Source organism: Stegastes partitus, unplaced genomic scaffold (genome assembly GCF_000690725.1).
Source record: "Stegastes partitus isolate 25-593 unplaced genomic scaffold, Stegastes_partitus-1.0.2 Scaffold1046, whole genome shotgun sequence".
Classification (NCBI taxonomy): domain Eukaryota; kingdom Metazoa; phylum Chordata; class Actinopteri; family Pomacentridae; genus Stegastes; species Stegastes partitus.
Window position 1 is genome coordinate 123,035 of NW_007578777.1, and position 18,801 is coordinate 141,835.

The window sequence follows — 18,801 nt, forward strand, 5'->3', positions numbered from 1 at the left end:
AAGTGCTTCACAGACTTGGCGTTGCACCCAGTCTCCTCCGTGGAGATTTTTCGTGTCTCTAAATGTGCAATTTTGGCATTTGGCCTTCTAACAGTTATCCACCGTTAAGCATTAAACAAAAGAAAACAGCAAAACCGCAACAAACAAAAAAAAACACAAACCTGAATTCATGAGCCAGTGGTGACATAACTGAAATGAAAGCAGGATAATAAGGGATGTATGAATGTGAGTGGAGGAGTGTGGAGGAGCAGCAGCCGATGGAGCTGCTGCCTCCGCTTTAGATGACCTGGCAGCAGCTGTGTGGGGTGGGGGTGCAGAGCAGACCCTCCTTGGGGCTCCGGTGGATGTTGACGGACAGAGTTTTGTCGCTCAGAGGCATCTGCAGCACACGGTTCTTCATATTCCTGTGGTTTTCCCTGGCCAGGTCCAGCTCTCCCAGCCTCAAGGTGCCCGAGCAGGGACCCTCCAGCAGTGGGTCTGCCAGAGCATCTCCCAGCGGCGGCTGCTGGTAAAGGTTCCCCCTGGGCGAAGGGCCACCCAAGAGTGAGACCTTATCCAAGCTGCCAGTGGAGCCACCCATACACATCCTCCACATGGGGCGGTCCTGTGAGTCCCCACCGACACCACCGCTGCCGCCGCCACCACCTCCACCTCCACCTCCTGTCAGGTTGTGGAACTGAGAGCTCAGGCACAGGCTCATCAGCTTTAGGCTTTCCACCAGGCCGCTGGCAGCTTTGGCTGTGCCCTTACCTTGGCCTGACCCTGATCCAGGACTGGCACAGTTGGAGGGACTGCCTTGTCCTGCCCCTTTCTTCTCTCTGCCCTCTTTCCTCCCTTCTCTTTCATCCCCTTGTCCATCTACAGTTACTGTATCTGGTTTAAAGTGACTTTCTGTGTCATCATCACTAGTCTCTGAGCTCGGAGTGAAAGTGGCAACTGGAGCTGTTACACCAACAGTGTTGGGTGATGACATGAGCGTTGAAGGTGATGGTATCCTAGAGTTCAGATTGAGGCTGAGGCTCGGTTTGGGTGGACCAAGTCCATGCAGCTCCCTCCTCTCGTCCTCTTCCTCATCCTCTTTATCCTCCTCATGGATCTGGTTAAGAACCGGAGCACTCATTCGTGATGTCAGTCGATTACCCGAAGATGATGATGAGGAGGCTTTGCAACGAAGCACCACCTGAGCAGGCAGTGTGGAGGAGGACAAACATTTGTCTTCTGCCCCGTCCTCTTCCTCATCCTCTTCCACACTGAAAAGACTGGGACTGCGAGGTTTGCAAGGGCCCACTGAGGCCAGAGAGCCCAGCCTGAGGGGGTTGGAGAGGGGCTTTGGCAGAGACCTGAGCCCCCTCTCCTGGTTCTGTCTGCCAGGCTGCTGCTGGCTGGATGCTGGAGTGAGGTTCTCCTGTCGCTGGGTGAGGTCCAGCAGAGCTGTTTTGGGCCTCGGGCCTTTGTGGAGGCTTTCAGCACTTCGAGCAGGGGACTGGGGCCCCCCAGGGTGGGAGATAGTTGGACCCCCCAAACCATCACTGACATCTTGGTGAACATCCACTCTGGTGGGCCAAGACTGCCTGTGAAGGGTTAAACACAGGGTTTAATTGTTTGAACAGAATTAGCAAAAGTGTATATTCATGAAACTATTCAGTTGAATGGTGACAAAGGAGCCACTTCAAAATGTTGGGTTTTACTCTCCCTCTAAGAGAAATGATGATACTTTCTTTTTAAAACTGAGTGAATGTAATGTAATGTTCACATTAAGACTGGAAGCAGAAAGAAACAGAAAAAAAGAAGCAGAAAAACACAGCAAACAGCACTAATGTAGCTTATTAACAAACACATTTTATAACAAATAAATAATTAACTCCAATAAAAAAAAAAAACACACAAATTGAGCCAGTTAAGCAAGTAGCCTTATTTCTTGTTTCTTCTTTAGGCAAAACTAAGCTAACTCTCTGTACTCTGTTTAATCCGTACACAACCCAGAATGTGAAAACGTAGCATAAATTAGTGATCTTAAGCTGCTGGTTGGTGATATTTTATCCTCTGGGCACATCCAGGCCTACTGTTCTCCATTGTTCCCACTGTCTAAGCTAAGCTAACTGGCTGCTAGCGTCTTATTTACTATAACAACATGAGATATCAATTTCCCCAACTCTCAGAAAGAATGAATAAATGTATTTCCCAGAATTTTTGAATTATTCCTATCACTTGCGGTAACATACACATTTTATATCCTCTATTAAAATAAATCCCACATTTGAATAAGAATGTTAAGGGAAAACACAGCTAATATTTAATTCCATTCAGGTAGATGAATTTAAGAGCAATGTCTTTTTTTTGCAAGGAAACTGAGATTTCAGAGCACATGAGCATGCCAACATTACTGGATATGAACTTAAACAGAGACCTCCTGGGCCGCTTTATAGTCTCCTGTGTCCTGGAATATAGAACGTAAAACGGAGTATTTACCAGCCACCATAGCATAGTTGGTAGTTTCACCATGTGAGACTGCATCATAATGAGAAAATACGGTGCTGGAAACACCCACTGCAACGGAAACTACCACAATGGTGGCTTTGAATACCTCAGCAGGGGTTGTAATTATTCACGGTCTGGACGTATTATAGCAACAGGCGATTTACAGCTATCTGGGGATGAATGATAAGCAGCTATCTATTGTAATCTTTAGTGTTGATTTTGAATATGGATTTGGAGCCTGTGTTTCCGTTGCATTGCATCGTAACACCTATACTTACTGACAACAGTGGCGTTTAGGCTGGAAAGAGTTTCGCATAGCCAGATCATTGTCATTCTGCTGTAAGGGGGGAAAAAGGTCTGGCTTCTTCAGTGCTAAGCCCAGGATGCAGTGATGGTGCCCCTCGCAGAATAACATTTACATGCATGGAGGTGTCCAGCAAATGGTGCGAAAAACAAACAAACAGGGTTGTCTTGACCCAAATCTTAGGAAAAACTTGCCATTTTCAGTGCAGTGTGTTGCTGCTCCGAGGTTGTTGTTTCCCATAGCACGAGAGATTTTGAAAATGGTAACACGCATACTGGAAGGCGATAAGAAAGCCATGTAAAATGCACCGCAGAAATGGCAAGTTTGGATCCAAAGTTCAGATCCGGTTAGTCAGAGTACGTTTCCTTACATAACGATCAGGGCCTTTATTTACCTCAGCTGCAGGATAAGTTTTTATTTGAAGCTGGTTTGTATTATTCTAATTTCCTCTGTTTAATTATTGTAATAGGTCCTATTTTAGTACAAAGCTTCATTCAGAGCTGCTCCTGTTCACCCTGTTAAAGTTACTGCATTATGTTGTTAAAACAAGCTTTTAAAACTGTTAGCCCTCTAGCGTTTCAGTGGACAGAAATCCTTATTTTCTTAACTGGGTTTTTACTCGCTGGCATATTACATGCGACAATAGCCATTAGAATAAATGAACACGTTATATGACAAGCACCATAAGTAGTTTGTTCCCCAGCTTATATATGGAGGCCTTTATTAGTTGAGTATCTGTATATCTGGAGACAAAACCCTGAATGAAATCCTCTTTTATTCTTTGTACAAGTGAATTAACCTGCCGCTGCAGTGACATAACTTTATATATTTTTAGGTAGCCTGCTTTATAAATATTCTCACATCTCCTCATTTTTCTTCACTTTCACTCTCTCAGGCGAGGAAATATACAGCAAGTTGTTTGCTGTTGCTTATTTCAAGATATTTTTGGTAGTACATCCCTGACAGTGTTGCTGATCTGCAGCCTCTCTTCTATTCTCGGTCTGTCCTTCATTCCCTGCTGGAAAAAAAAAAGGGCTCCATCTGTCCATCTGCTGTCAAACTTGTTTTTTGGAGATTGACAGTACGCAACACTGCAGAGGCAGCACTCTTGTCTGTCTCAAGAAATGTTTGTGTGCGTGTTGGCATGTGTGTGTACCTGAACTGGGCCTTGCTCGGACTGGGAGATCGCGTCTGGCTGTGTTGCTCCTTCTCATGTCTCTCCCTCAGCATCCTCTCAGCCAGCAGAAAGTAGGTAGCTGTAATGTGGTTGTACTGGTTGGACTCTAGAGCCCTGAAAAAGATAAGAGAGATACATCAGCTTGAATTCCAAAACAGCCAAACACCTCTATCATCACGTAGATCGGCAGCAAATCCCGAACGTGACTCAGAAGTAAGTGATGGCAGTGGAGATTTAATTTGACATGGCAACAGCTCAGGATTGACTGCCAGCTGGCTGTTAATGGCAATTAAACTGTTGACGACACTCAATTAAGCCTCGGTAGGACGAGTGAACCGTGACGAATTTTTGGAGATTACACGGGAAAGAATAGCTGCATGTTAATTTATGTAAGTATGTGTTTGTGTGCGCCACAGCGACACGTACTCAGTTATGGCGTCTCTGTCTGCGATGCCCCCCAACACCATGCGTTGAATAATGGAGCCGTGCTCCTCCTCAGACAAGCTGCGATGGGACACCAGAGGAGTGGACAGCTTGGTGGCCGGGGAGGGGTCCACACCTTGAAGCCACTGGTGGCCCTCAATCTGCTCTAGGGTCGCCCGTTTCTTGGGGTCCCTCTGCAGCATATGGCCTATAAGACTGGAGGGAGTCACAGTGGAGATTAGAAATATGAATGTGCTGGAGAAAAAAAAACAAGAAAACTCTGGTCTTTGCTGAAGGCATATGCAGACACACGATCAGTTCATTTAGCATTTGGTGTAATATCAGAAACAAGGTTTTCCGCTACAGGATCATTCCATTTTATTACAACTTGGGTCCTGTTTTTGTAGTTTTGCCCGTCTTACTTATCTGTAACAATAAAGCTGTACTCACTTACCTGATTTCTAACTTTCTAAACTCGGCAACGTTGCTAAAAAAAAAATGGCTCAAACAATATGGAAAATTCCTATTTGTAAGATAAAACAGAGTTGAAAAGTAAAATCATTAGCCAGGTTTAGACAAACCTCATGAAACCTGGCCATTGTGAACGGCTGTTACCAAACTGCGATTAAGTTTTGGTTTTACTTCCAAATAAAATGGCTCTCACTGAATACAATGACTGGCAGAAATAATGGCCACAAAATGCCCACGAAAAGAAAATAAAGCTGCAACAAAACAGAATTATCATAATGGATGTGCTTTACACCTACACAGACAGGACGGAGCGCATGAGCTGGTAGCCACACTAATGAATGAGTCAGTGATTATGAAGTATTGACTGATGCCAATCAGCACTGTTCTGCCTCTTTAAAAGACGGCCAAACACCACAAAACTACGACTAAAGTTGTTGTCATTTTGCTCAGTTTAATCAGTGTGCAGATTTTTTGTTAACATACCTTTTGACTGATCAAAAACTATGCATCACATGGGTTTAAATATACAGTACACTAAAGTAGTGAGTACAGCCCATGTGTGATATCACTTGTATGTCAAATGATTCAAACTGTAACGCCTCTCAATGATTGCATTACTTCTAAGTTGAAAGACGGTGTATTTGTTGCTAAGTAAAATGATTTACTACATGAGGAATATTGGCCCCACAGTAGGAACTCAATGCAACAACAGTCAGTACACCGTTCATTACTGAGATTCAAATCTTTTATCTTTTCTGTACGTCATACGTATGTCCACTAGTATTTTTGAGGGTAGACTCCTCAAGGAGAACTAAGGAGATGTTCTGCCATTCTTCAGAGGCAATGTTTTTTTTTTAGCTGTACCTTGCTGAAGTGTTGCTTTAGTTTTCTCTTTGAACCACAACAAATAGTGTTCTACTGAATCCAAGTCAGGAGACATCTTTGGTCAATAACTTGTATCTTATCCCTGCACGGGGACAGCATCACAACCTTCATTTTTAAAATGCATAAACAGACAGGGAAGGCATGATCTGTTTAAAGTTATAGTTGTTGCAGCCATACAACATAGTAAATATGCAGGAACCTCTTAGCAAAACAGGGAAGTATGAATTTAAGCCAAACTTAAGCCCAGAATCAGGTAAGAGCACAAACAACAACTTACAGCTACATCTCTGACTCAGGCGTGGAGATAATCACTGTCAACCACCTTGTTAAGTTATGAATTTGTTGAGTGCAGATGTCAGATTGTTCACTATCCTCTGCTTGTACCGCCTGACTACTGCTGCAACTGTGTTTTGACAGATGTTTAGTTGGTCAACAATCTTCCTGTATCCTTTTACATCTTTATGCAATCTCACAATCAGATTTTTCCACTTTTCTGGCAATTCTTTTCCATGTGGAGCCATGATGTAAACATACACAGCTTATAGGTCCAAAACCGAGTTCTGGTGTTCACAGCTCATTTTACAGATGTGCTCATGCAGTTAGGCCGATTGGAAATCACAGGTGTGTTCAGTTTGATTTCACTGAAGACAGCTTTTCTAACTCGTGTGTCAGGGACCTCATGTTTGTTCACTTTACTGGTTCCTGTATTTACAATATAGCCTTTCTAAAGTTTTACTCTGTGGTTGTTCATAACGGAAAATATCCATACTGTCAACAAATCAAAGGGTGATATACTTGAGATTTTTTTATACTTGAGACTTATTTTCTTTCAGCTCTCAGCAGCCCAGATCCAAAAGCAAACCCAACCCAGGCCTGTATACAAGTTATCACCACTAAGCATTTGTTTTATTTTTATTTTTTTAACTCAGGCTCAGCATGCGTCACCAGCTAAATCATTCACACAAAAAGGAAGAAGCACCGTTTCCTCAAGGCCACATGGGCAATAGATTGGTGTGAGGGTTCAAATAAACAACCCATGAGCCAGGAAATGTGCCAATATTTGAAGTACTGCGTGAAAGTCAACACAACCTTTTGAAGCCATGTCCGAAAACAATATGTGCTTTACGACCAATCAAAATGTATTCAGCGACTGTTTTGGCCCCGCTCTGCTTTGACGCATTGTTAAACCCTCACAATGTTAAAAATAGAAGGCCGGTTTTAAAGGGTGCATTAGATACACTCAACGCAGCACTGCATCTCTGGCGGAGCAGCTGACTGCAGCACTGAGTGAAAGCAGGACAACGAAGAGAGACCGCTCGCTCTCTCTCTCTCGCTGCTCTTTTCCTCACACATCTATAAACATGAAATATGCAGCACCTGCAGAGTACTCCGTCCATCTGTGTGGCTCTGTGCATGTTACTCACTCTCTGCATGCAGTGGAGATGTGTGGAGGAACGGTGTATTTGCAGTCCATGATCATAGTGAGCGTCTCACTGTCGTTAGCCTCCTGAAAGGGGGGCTGACCACAGACCAGCATGAACAGGATCACCCCCAGACTCCAGATATCTGCAGAGACAAAAAATGTAGTTTGTTCAGACGTTGTGTTCAGAAAAAAATGACAGCAAAGTGTGATTCTTTAAAGGAAGATGGCCACAGAAATGAAAAAAATAAAGATGACTGCTCAGCAAAGTGAAGCACGTATGTCCTCTCTGCTTAGTGACCTAGATATATTACAAAAAACACAAGAACTGTCCTCCCCCCAGTTCAAATGAAGCATGAATCATATTCGATCAGAGCCCATTTCCATAAATATGTACTAGCTTAGGACACATCTGTCTAACCAAGGATGAGGCTCTGCACTGCAGCCCGCCGCCAGCATCATGCTCGCACATAAACACGCCTGCGTGCACTCCCACACGCGCACGGGCCGGCAACAGAAAAGTGGGTTAACGTGTTCATCCGTCAGGGCTTCGCACAAATGCTAATTTTATGGAACAGTTCTCCTGGTCCGATTAGCCGTTTTTTAAAAGAGCAACTTTCTGCTCGGGGCCTTCACAGCTGCTCTGGTCAGCAGGATGGTCCACTGACACACATTCGGCAGTCATATACTCACTACGACAGGAACAGAAACGCACACAACCAGCGTCTTAGTCAGTGTTTTGACCCCCTTTTTTTTTTTTTAAAGCAAAAGTCAGCTGATTCACAGTGGGCCTTTTCTACTTTAAAGATACGACGAAATAAAAAAAATACATCAGCATGAGTCCTTGCGTTAATTCTTCTTTTATCTCTATAAATGATTGAGATAAATGTGATTTGAGGCTACTACGTAACCTACAACATCGTAGCGGGATATGTGTTTTAGTTAGTTTACATTTTCTCATTTATTCATGTCTTCCACATCCTGATCCAACAATGCCACTGAGGAGGGCGGTGGGCTCTTGTAATTAAATCCCACCCACATATTCCATTTTACTCTGACAGATCTCACATTATAGAAGCACTAACTACCAGCTGACTGTGATTTTTAAGCAGCAACAATGGATTTTTGTCCATTAGCAACAACGGAACAAGCTGTAAACACGTTATCGATGCATCATTGATGGAATACAGTTGCTGTCCGATAATCACTCCCCTATTAGTTCTGTTTTAAGACCTTAATTGCCACAAATCTGGCCCCTTGTCAGCAAAGACTTCCACTGTGTTCAGTGAATACTCTAATGCTTCCTGAATGGCTCCTCAGAAGACTCTTTAAGAGGGTTCTTTCATGCTTATTGGAAAAAAAATGTAGTTACAGGAAATAATATGAACTTCAAGCTGCAGCTGACAAACATGTTTACTTTATGTTTTCAATTAATCAGTTACTCATCAGAAAACAGTGAGCAATTCCCATTACATTTAAAGTTCTTAAAATCAGTGTCTCTATGGCTGTCAAATGCTTTCAGTGTTTCCTAAATTTTCTTTTGGAACACAAGTTAATTAAAGGTTTTAGGGTCTATGTCCCTCTTTACAGAGACTAATTTGGCTAATAAGTCTATAGAACTTAAATGTTTCATATCTTCTTTTTTTCCTGTAACTGAATGAAGCAAAAAGAAGGTCAATACATATGTCACAACTACACTCAGAGCTGCAAGGTGCTGCAGTTGGTAGCACTGTTGCTTCGCAGCAAGAAGGTTGCTGGTTTGCGTCCCGGTGAGGGCACTGGAATCTTTCTGTGTGGAGTTTGCATGTTCTTCCCGTGCAGCGTGGGTTCTCTCCAGCTTCCTCCCATACAGTCCAAAAACATGCTGAGGTTAATTGGTGATTCTAAATTGTCCGTAGGTGTGAATGTGAGTGTGCTTGGTTGTCTGTCTCTAAGTGTAGCCCTGTGATAGACTGGTGACCTGTCCAGGGTGTCCCCTGCCTTCACCCTAAGTTGGCTGGGATAGACTCCAGCCCCCCACATCCCTAGTGAGGATTAAGCGGTGTATAGATAATGGATGGATGGACAACTACATTCATGTACTTGTTTTTTAACCTGAACATAATGATTTAAGATGCTCAATGAAGCATTTATTTTGCAAAATGACCAAAGAACACAAATAACTATCCTGAAAATGGTTCCTTTAAAGACATATGAATAATGATGAATGATGAATAAAGTATTTTTCATTTCATTTCATTTCATTTCATATTTTGGCTAAAGTTCTGCAGAGCACCCTTTTGGATTGGATAGTTCTTTGAGGCACTTTTTTTTTTTTTTTTAAAGGACCGTTTGCTGAAATGACTCTTTAAAGAACCTCTTTGCTTTGTGGAACTAAAAGTTGGTCCTCTATGGCATCACTGCAAAGAATCATTTTCGGTTAAAGTTAGAATGTTTATTTATCTGAGTGTAGTCGTAGATGTTAACTTTGTGTGTTAGCGAGTGTACGAGAAGTTCATCAGGGCTTTGTGAACCACGACCGCCTGCAGCTGGAGGTCGACGAGAGCCGCGAGAAACAATCAAAACAGCTGTGAGCCATAAAATAAAAACAATGAGCTGAGAGACGCTAAGTAAAGACGCAATATTCCTCCACAGACAGGAAGGAAACTGAGAATTCTTAGTGAGTTTATCACTGTGAATGACAGCTTTTATACAGCGCACAGTCACTTGGTGACTGGCGTGTTAAAGTAAAAATCCTGGTTAGCGATTCCTTTTTCCACATTTTTAAGCTTATTTTTAGTTCTGTGTTATTATCGCTGCTGTTCCTTTTCACCACACTTTGCAGAGATCACTGTTTGATCCCACCAAGTAACTGTGTGTCTTCATCCTTTTAGATCAGCAAATAATGATGTTTGTTCTCCCACGGCGCCCGAGGCTGCATAGGCCAAACACCCATCTGTACCTCCAAATATCAAAAACAAGAAAGGCAGAGCAGCAGATGTACCAATTATTACCCGAACCAAAAAAAAACCTGTGCTCTTGGAACTTGGATCAGTTTGAGATGTAAAATGCAGGACAAAAAAAAAAAAGAAAAGAAAAGAAAAAGGAGGTAAACAGAGTCTAAGTGGGTTTGTCATCTTCATAATTCTTCCTCTCGCTTCAGTTTGCCAGGATGCGCTGCAGATTTCAATCTGGTAAATGTTCCAGTTTACTGTGGGTGGCGGGTATTTATTGCTCTGAGGCTGTGAAGGAGTGTTTCATACTGCTGATGGAGGGAACAACTGCTGCTGCAGTCCCCACCACCACCACCACCACCACCACCATCTTACCCCTAGCCAACGTATCCTAGCAACCGCGACCCTGCTCCCTCTTCACTTGCGTCAGCGGTCCGCCAAACTTCCTTCCTCGATAACTTTATTTATAAACCAGATGGCTGACACGTCTGTGGATAAACACTGTTCACGTCACCGCACATTAGCATCACTTGCGCTAACGACGCCGGCTACTTAGTGCCGACAGCTGGAAGTGTAAACATCCCTTTTTGGTGCCCTGCATTGCATTTTAGCACAATTGTTTCCGTAAGATAACCCGTAGCCAGTCCCTCGTGCACTGACACTGTGAACCCTGCGGCCGAGTGGGGCCAAGTTCAGCATCCTGTCCTGCTCATCATTACGCAACATGTCTGTCTAAAAAGAATCTTTCCGTTTGGCCCTGTTCATTATGCACACATATGCTCTGAATTATGCATGTGCCCAGGATATGTTCTTTGTAATTGCTATTAGGTAAGTTATTTTTTTTAAGTGCATCTTGTGCTTCTAGGAGAGGAAATCTAAATTTAACTTTCCATTTACTGAAGACTAAAAGGAGGTAGCCTGCACACTGGAGAACATCAGTAGGAAAAGAAAGCTCTTATTAGTTCATCATCAACTGCTTGGAAAAATCTGTGGTTTCACGTAAGTTGCTTCTTGTTTGATTGTTGCTCTTAAAATGCCTACAGTTTGCTGTAAGTCTGTCAGAGGCTGGAATCAGTGCTGTAAATGAGAGACACTTCACTGCAAACATCCCACAGGAGTTGTTTTGTGCCCTTAAAAGTGGTCCTGATTAAGGCTGAATGAAATGCAAAACAAATGATGGAATTATTTTCAAAGATGCAGCGATATTGCTCACGATTTTAGTCAGAGCGGTAATTTTTGCATTTGTTTTTCCACTGAAACAATCTCAGGTACGACAATGTGTACCAAACAAGCATATTCCCTTATGTCTGGATGACATGATTCGTAGGCCAGACGTTGTGACACATTTTGTCTTTATCAAAAAAAAAATCGCAGCTCTTGAAATTTGGATACTGCACTTGTCTATAAGCGATTTGGCCAATAAATGCAATGAACTGCTCGGCTCTGGTTCTGACTAGAGATGGTTACGACTGAATTTGCAGCAACTATTTGGTTGAGTTGTTCATTGTTATAATAAGATACTTTATTTCCAACTTTAATAATATACTTTATTGTCATCTTATACTGAAATTCATTTAGTACGCAAAGGGCCAACTTTATCACAGAGGTGAATGCACATTTACCCAGCCGTGCTCATTAATAACAATTAAACAAATAATAGTCATTTGGCCACACACTGATCCTGGTTAAGTAGCAGAATAGACTGATGGAAAGGAGTTCTTCAGCCTAACACATTTAAAGCCCCTCAATGGATGTTTTTAACGTTTTGTTTCAGCTGTGGCTGTTCTAAAGCGCTTTATAAATAAAGTTGATTTGATTTTTATCATGAAAATAATCCTTCACGCCTCAAAACTGCTTAGATGTAACTCTGCTGGATAGAGCGGACATATGCAAACCCTGCTTTTCTTTCCAGCCACCACTGCTACTCAGTGCAGTTCACCAGCTCACCTTCAACACTGTGTAATGACTGCAACTGAGCCAAACGTATTCGACCTGATTCTGAAAAATCAGGAGAATAGTGACACAGGAAGTTCCATTCTGCAAGTTGACTGACGCATCGTAGTATTAATGTGGAAATAGTCAGTGGTGGTGTTGGCTCCTTATCATGACATGCACTACAACAATTAAAAGAAACCCTATATGGACATGATACCAGGGTAAAAATACTTGATTTTCACCAGAGGGAGATCTTAAAAAGTCTAAATTGCCTGTTTGCGGGAAGAACTTGTTACTCTCCATTTCACAATTCTTAGAGATCAGAAGAAAAAGTACATTTAGGAATTCTAAGCATGCCTTTGCACTTCTAAAAGAGTATTCTAGAGGTTGGCCAATACGAATTTGGTTATATTCTAAGTTTCACTGACAGGCTGCTAAACCAGGAACAATCTGGCAATTAGCAGCAAAAATTCAAAGCCTACATATAAAGTAAAAAGAAAGAAAGCAAAAGTTCAAAAATTCACCGAATCAAACTATTCAAATGTGACTATTTGCTCATTTTAACACTCCTTTGTGAAAACCAATTAAATATTTCTACTTGTCTTTGGAACTGGGGTAATTTGACCAGCATTTTCACTCTTTTATTGACATTTTTTTTGAAAATTAATCAAGAAATTAAACAACAAATTGCTAATGAAAATGCTTGTTAGCGGCAGCTCTCGCAGTCGGAGAGAAGAAAGATGGAGTCATATTTGTCTGCATGGAAAAGAACATGACACCATTAGTAAATGAAAGCAGCTTTTTTTCGTTTCTATTTTGAAGTTTGGACAGTCGGCTCCTGCTAATTGGCGCCTTCTGCGCAATCTGTAAAACTGACTCCCATTTAATCTCAAATTTCTTTCAGCGCTTCCTCAAAAGAGCACCAAAGTCCAAACAGGCGAGGACAGCCTCTTTATCTCTGCAACAACCTGGGCCGGCCGCCATCTGGCACGTCACCAGAAGAACTCAGCGCCCTGCAGACTGTCAGCGGGTACCTTGGCAGCAAAGTAACGGCAGACCAGGTTACCTCAAAGCCCCGAACGTCAGGGCTGCCGGCCTCCATTTGGCCTGTTCCACATCAGACCGCCGATATTACATCCCGGCCGGGTGGATAATCCCCGCAATCAAAACATCATCATCTCAGCTGACTGAACAATAGCGCACAGGTGGAACAAACACTCCGGAGAGCAGAACACACATGTGCACAGGCAGGCCTTTGCTGCGAGCCTGACCACACACATTCATCTGCTCGCACAACGGAACAAATACACACAGCCACTCTTATTACACCACTTTCAAAGTATGGAAGCTGCTTGGCACGGAAGAGAGAGAGAGCGAAGGCGGACAGAAGGAAATAACCGCTGCACATCCACTCAGTCAGAAAAACTAAAAAATGCTTCTCTCTTGCGCCTGCATTTTTTATTTTTTTCCTGCTTTCGCTCTGACGCAGTGGCCTCTGGGTAAATACGAGGGACTGCTGATGCCTTTTTCTTGCTCTGCTCTGTCGGCCTCTTGTTTCTCTCTTTTTTCCCCCCACCTCTGTCTGTCTGTCTGCACGCTTCTGTTTGATTTCTTTTCCATTACAATTTAATTTAATATCTAAGCTGTGGCTCAGCAAGGATTGGCGCCACTATCGACAGCGATGCTGCTTCAGGTGCTTGGATGCTCCGATCAAAGAAAGAACCAATTTCAGTCTGATCTGATATCAGATTTATGCGCAGAGAGGGCCACGGCTGTCAATGAAAGTCAACTGCGGACAAAAATACACTGCAGGTGTGAGACTGCAGCACCGGGGATCATCTCATTTTCAAGCTGCATGTTGTGAACTTTGAGCAGCTCCCCTCCTTCTATCAGCTGCCTGATAACGCTGCCAAGGCGTCTGCACAGTCCATCCAGAGTACTGTAGATTCCACTGTAGCTATCGTGCTATGTGATATCAGGCGACAAAATGTGTGAAGGTGGCGTTAACAGGCTGATGGAGGACAGTGTGTACCACGATCTGCGGACTGTGACCTGAGACACAGTCCGACTCCGGTAAAGCTAAAAGCTGCACCTGACATAAATCCAGCATCTCCACACTGCATAGCTGTGAACTCCCCTCTCTGACAGGCGTTCAGACTCACCCACAGCGGGAGCGTCGTACTCGTCCCCCAGCAGTATCTCAGGAGCCGAGTAGGCCAGTGAGCCGCAAGAGGTGTTCAATTTTTTCCCAGGCTGAAACCGGTTGCTGAAGCCGAAGTCGGTGAGCTTGACGACGCCCTGTTTCTCGAAGAAAACCACGTTTTCCGGCTTCAGGTCCCTGTGCACCACGTGCAGCCGGTGGCAATAGGAGATGGCGTGGACGATTTGGGCAAAGTAGCACTTGGCCACCTTTTGGAAAGGAGAGACAGAAGTGGTAGTAAGAAATAGTGATTGTGTCAGTTCACTCTCAAGGGTTTTATGGAAATGCAGCCACTTTTCACTACTCTGCTGCCTACTCAGCACAGAAACAGCACACAGGCAGGAACAGTAAAAAATCCATCCAGAGTTGTCCCCAGACTAAACTGGACTTCAGAAACGAAAGTCATTCCATAACTGTGGGATAGTCAAACAATTTAAATGTGTTGACAACTTGTGTCTGCTTCTCCAAGTGCAGAGGTGGAAGAAGTTTTCAGATCTTTTACTGAATTAAAAGTGTCAACAAAGCAACATAAAAACAGTCCATTACAAGTTCAAGTCCTGCCTGAAAACCCAAATAGAAGTACACAAGCAGCAAAACGTAGTTAAAGTATTAAAGTCCTGGTTTGACTCCTCTGACTGATATATTATTATATCTGACGTCACTGGAATAATAGTGAAGCATCAGTGTGTCAGCTAACCACTTTAAATCCAGCTTAAATACAGCAGATAAATCTTAAGGCTCATCACATGACTAATAAGGGAGGAAAGAAAAAAACAAAGAGAGTCCTGTTACTGAAATCTTTGCGGCGTTTTTTAGTTGCAGGATTTTTTTTTTTTTTCCTCGAATCTTTAATTTTTGGTGAGATATTGGATCATTTAAACATTTATAGAAATGAAACCATGTGAGAAATTTAGAGGGGAAAAAAATCAGTGATTGGTGAAGCTGCTCACAACTCGTGCACATCTGTGACCCGACTACACACTGATTACTGCAAAAAGCCAAGTTGCATTTTAGGAGCTTGTTATACGATCTATTATGTAAAACCTGCATCTTAAAAGTAACTAAAGCTGTCAGACTAAGTAGTGGAGAAGAAGGTATCTTTTTTTTTTTAAAGTGTAGTTTGTACTTTGGCGTTGTAGTTGAGTAAATGTACTTGATTACTTTCCACCACTGCCCAAGCTCAAATTTCAAAAAAATTTAATAAAAAGCCAAGAACTGTTGCAGAGTTTGAGAACGCCTCACTCCCTCCTCAACTCGTAATGTTACAACTTTCAATGTCACACAGTTGCCTCCTGGTGTCTGGAATCTATTAACTTCAAAGAATCTGTATGCGCGATGCCTTGGTGAGCTTCTAACTACCTTTGAACCGTCCTTCACTGCATTCCCACACAGCTTCCTCCACCTTCTCCAGAACAGAAGAAATACACCCTTATTCTATCCCCCAAGACGCTCATCCATCCCAGTAGAATTAGTATTGATATAATACCGCCATTGATCTCTTTACCTGGAGTCCAAGGTCAGCTATAAAAGGGGAACCCTGAGGAGACTTTTTTTCTCTAAGTCGGTCGACAATCGTCTGCCTCCTAAGAGACCGGCATCCAGCTCACCTCTTCACTGAGGCCTCCGTCGTGCTTCATGATGCAGTCGTACATGTCTCCTCCGTCACCCAGCTCCAGGATGAGGTAGAGCTTGGTGGCCGTGTCGATGACCTCGTAGAGTCGCACCACGTTGGGGTGCTGCACCATCTTCATGCATCGCACCTCCTGGAAAAGGTGACCTCGTGCCACCGGGTCCAGTTTAGTCTTGTCTATCACCTTCACAGCGACCTGGAACAGAGGCAGCACCGGTTGGCCAAAAAAAAATTCACCAGAATCTGAAGCTCTGTTTATTGGGAGTTTTGTCGGTGGAGGTGGAGAGAGTCTGGAGTCTTCCTACCATGTACACAGTTCCATTTTTTTAATATCCTGGTTGTCATTAATGCTTGCGTGTCATGACAAGTAAGCAGCCGAAGCAGCAATTTGCATATGTGTAGTGCAGATAACAAAGTTGTTTTATCGAGCAGAAAAAACATCACAGGTATTTGGCAGTTAATCTTGCCATGCTGGAAACGCCTCCAGAAGTGATGTAACATGTCGTTCCCACTCATTCACAAAAGCCAACATCAACGCAACATGTTGCCAAAACAACCCAGTCAGACCTTAGAGACATTAGTCACATGTGTGTTTGTGGTCGCCCTTCTTTGGTATGCGTCTGTTTCTAAATGCGAGGATGAAGTCTTCAGCCGTATGCTGAAACCGGCTGCTTAAATGTGAGCAAACTCAGCCCTTGCGTGTACAGGTGTGAACGTACCTTTTCCCCGGTGAACACGTGGCGGGCCAGTTTGACCACAGCAAAGTGTCCGCGGCCCAGCGTCTTGTCCAGGTCGTACAGCCCGGCAATCTTCCCATCGTGGTGACGTTTGAGCCCTGCCATGGCTGCTGGCGGACGGGGAGGGAGGAGCTGCCTTCTGCCGGTCTTCAGCTGTCAGTTCTCCATCTTAACCCCCTTCCTCGCAGTCGGCTGGAGCTAGTTGGGGTTTGTCGCGTCCGTTGATTCGAGACCAGCTGTGGGTCTTTCTTGATGCTCAGTTCAGCCTCATCTTGTAGCGACAGGAGGGCTGAGAACTGTAAAACACAGGGAATCAGAAATCACCCATTCGCACTGACAATTTAACACTGCAACGGACCGAGTCGCTGCTTTGGAAGTAATGCCGCAGAGTCCTGAACCTGTCTAATGAACCGCTATCCACAAAACCCCCTCGTCCTCTCACCACCACTGTTCATCTCTGGCACCAGCTGGAGGAAGGTCAAATGTTCAGGCCACCGTGTAAACAAAGACAGTAAGCAAAAACAACATCTGGGTGCGTTTTAGGTAATTAGTCCCAATTCACTTGCTAGACAACGAGTTGCTTTGAGGGGTTTTACTGTATCTAGTGGTGCTTTGAGAAAAGTGTTAACGTCAGCATTTGCAGAGTGTTAACATGTCATACCGATACTGATTATTAGTAAACAACGAGATCGATAACCAATACTTGAAACCCATATAGCTATATGCTGTAAGAATAAAAAAAATAAAAAACTTGATGCCAGAATTTAGAATAACACAAACTCCAACACAAAAGTTTGGTAAAAAACACATGAATGATGTACAGAAGTTTAATTAAAGGAACATTTTTCGATATATACCCGTCGGTGTGGCTCAGCTGTTACAGGTAACCAGACATCGCTTGAGGCCACAGACTGACTACAGATAGCGAGAAGCGACGACATCACAAAGTAGCTTATTTTTTTATTCATTTTTGTTTTTTAAATCTGGAATCTGTTGTAAAAGTACCAATAAGTGGAAAAACGTTGGATATTGGATTCAGTAATCAGCAAGGGCAGTCATTCGCTGACCCCTTGTCAAATTCATAGTTTAATGATCGTCACTGAACCCACAGCTCAGACCAGGTGCCTTTTCCTAAACCAAAATATTGGACAAACTGCAATCTTGTCCTACACATAAAGTCAAACTTGCAAAAACTCATCCAGAGAGCGATTTCAGTTCAGGCCAAAGTGCTGGACTGACCCGCCAACTTACACTGACTTACTTTAAGGTATTTTGATTTATTGGCAAAAATCAAAGATATGAAAAGGTCTTTAATATTTATTTGCAAATAAATCAAAATAGAAACTCACACTTTAACGTGTACAACCCAGTTCAACAAATACGCTGATGATGCCACGTCTTATGTGGGTATTTGGATCAATCACTTACATGTTAAAAGTTTCGCTCAGAGTCATGCTGTACAAAACACAACCACATGTAAGAGTTGAGGAGACATTCCTTGCTTTTATTTTACAGACTTCAGTTTAAGGTTGTGTGAAGTTTGCTGGCACAGGGACACAGCTCCGTAGGATAAAGGGCTACAGCATGAGTGTTATTATTATTAGGGCTCCAAATAACCAAGAATTTAAAATATCAGTGAATCTGCTGATTATTTGAACAGGAAATGTTTAATTTAACAACTGGCAATATAAAATCCTGGAACCACCATATTCTCTTGATTAAATTTGTTAACTGATTCATCTCCTATTAAAACTTTTTGCTCAAGTAATTTTATGTTAACTATTTTTTTCCAACTCCAGTTAATTTGCTGCAGCATTTTCACTTGCACTGGTTTCTCAAGTAATTCTCTGCAACATAAACTTTGAAATTTCGTTATTCACATTACTCTGCCCCCGACAGAGCTCAGCTACTCCGCACCACTTCTTTCAAATGCCGCCACGTCTGACCTTCGGCTCCGTTCCGAAGAAGCTGCTCTCGTCATACAGTAACGTTGCTTCACAGGCCTGGTTATGAAACAACGCCTGCAGGGGAGGCATGCCATTCCAATTCCAGGAATCTACCTGCGTGCCGAGCACACAGCAACGACATCAAACACACAATGTGCCCTGCAAAAAAAGAAAAAAAAAAATTCCAGGGCAGTGATCCTCCCCTAGGTGTGTCCCACTCACCTGAATTCACAAAGGCAACAAAAAAACCAAACAGCCGTTG

The 18,801-nt window shown here is 43.1% G+C and overlaps 2 protein-coding genes across 2 annotated transcripts in view; one reads left to right on the forward strand and one right to left on the reverse strand.

Moving 5' to 3' along the window:
* On the reverse strand, nt 1-16,787 carry LOC103367410 (SNF-related serine/threonine-protein kinase-like). Its single transcript, XM_008295429.1, has 7 exons — nt 16,576-16,787; nt 15,834-16,052; nt 14,189-14,435; nt 7,163-7,304; nt 4,386-4,598; nt 3,939-4,073; nt 1-1,571 (listed from the first exon to the last, which is right to left on the reverse strand). Exons 1-7 carry the CDS (start codon nt 16,696-16,698, stop codon nt 278-280), a joined length of 2,373 nt encoding a protein of 790 aa, XP_008293651.1. The 5' UTR covers nt 16,699-16,787; the 3' UTR covers nt 1-277.
* LOC103367409 (uncharacterized) overlaps nt 16,451-18,801 on the forward strand; it is a 17,487-nt gene continuing 15,136 nt past the window's right edge. Inside the window, exon 1 of the mRNA XM_008295428.1 lies at nt 16,451-16,454. The gene's annotated coding sequence lies outside the window, so the exon portion shown is untranslated. The remainder of the gene's footprint in view (nt 16,455-18,801) is intronic.

Bases quoted from the DNA above. Each gene is read 5' to 3' on its own strand.
- LOC103367410 (XM_008295429.1), bottom strand. From the start codon at position 16,698: ATGGCAGGGCTCAAACGTCACCACGATGGGAAGATTGCCGGGCTGTAC. The intron at 7,305-14,188 runs GTGAGTCTGAAC...TTGTCTCTGCAG, and splicing joins GTACGACGCTCCCGCTGTGG to ATATCTGGAGTCTGGGGGTG. The intron at 4,599-7,162 runs GTGAGTAACATG...GACTCCCTCCAG, and splicing joins ATCTCCACTGCATGCAGAGA to TCTTATAGGCCATATGCTGC.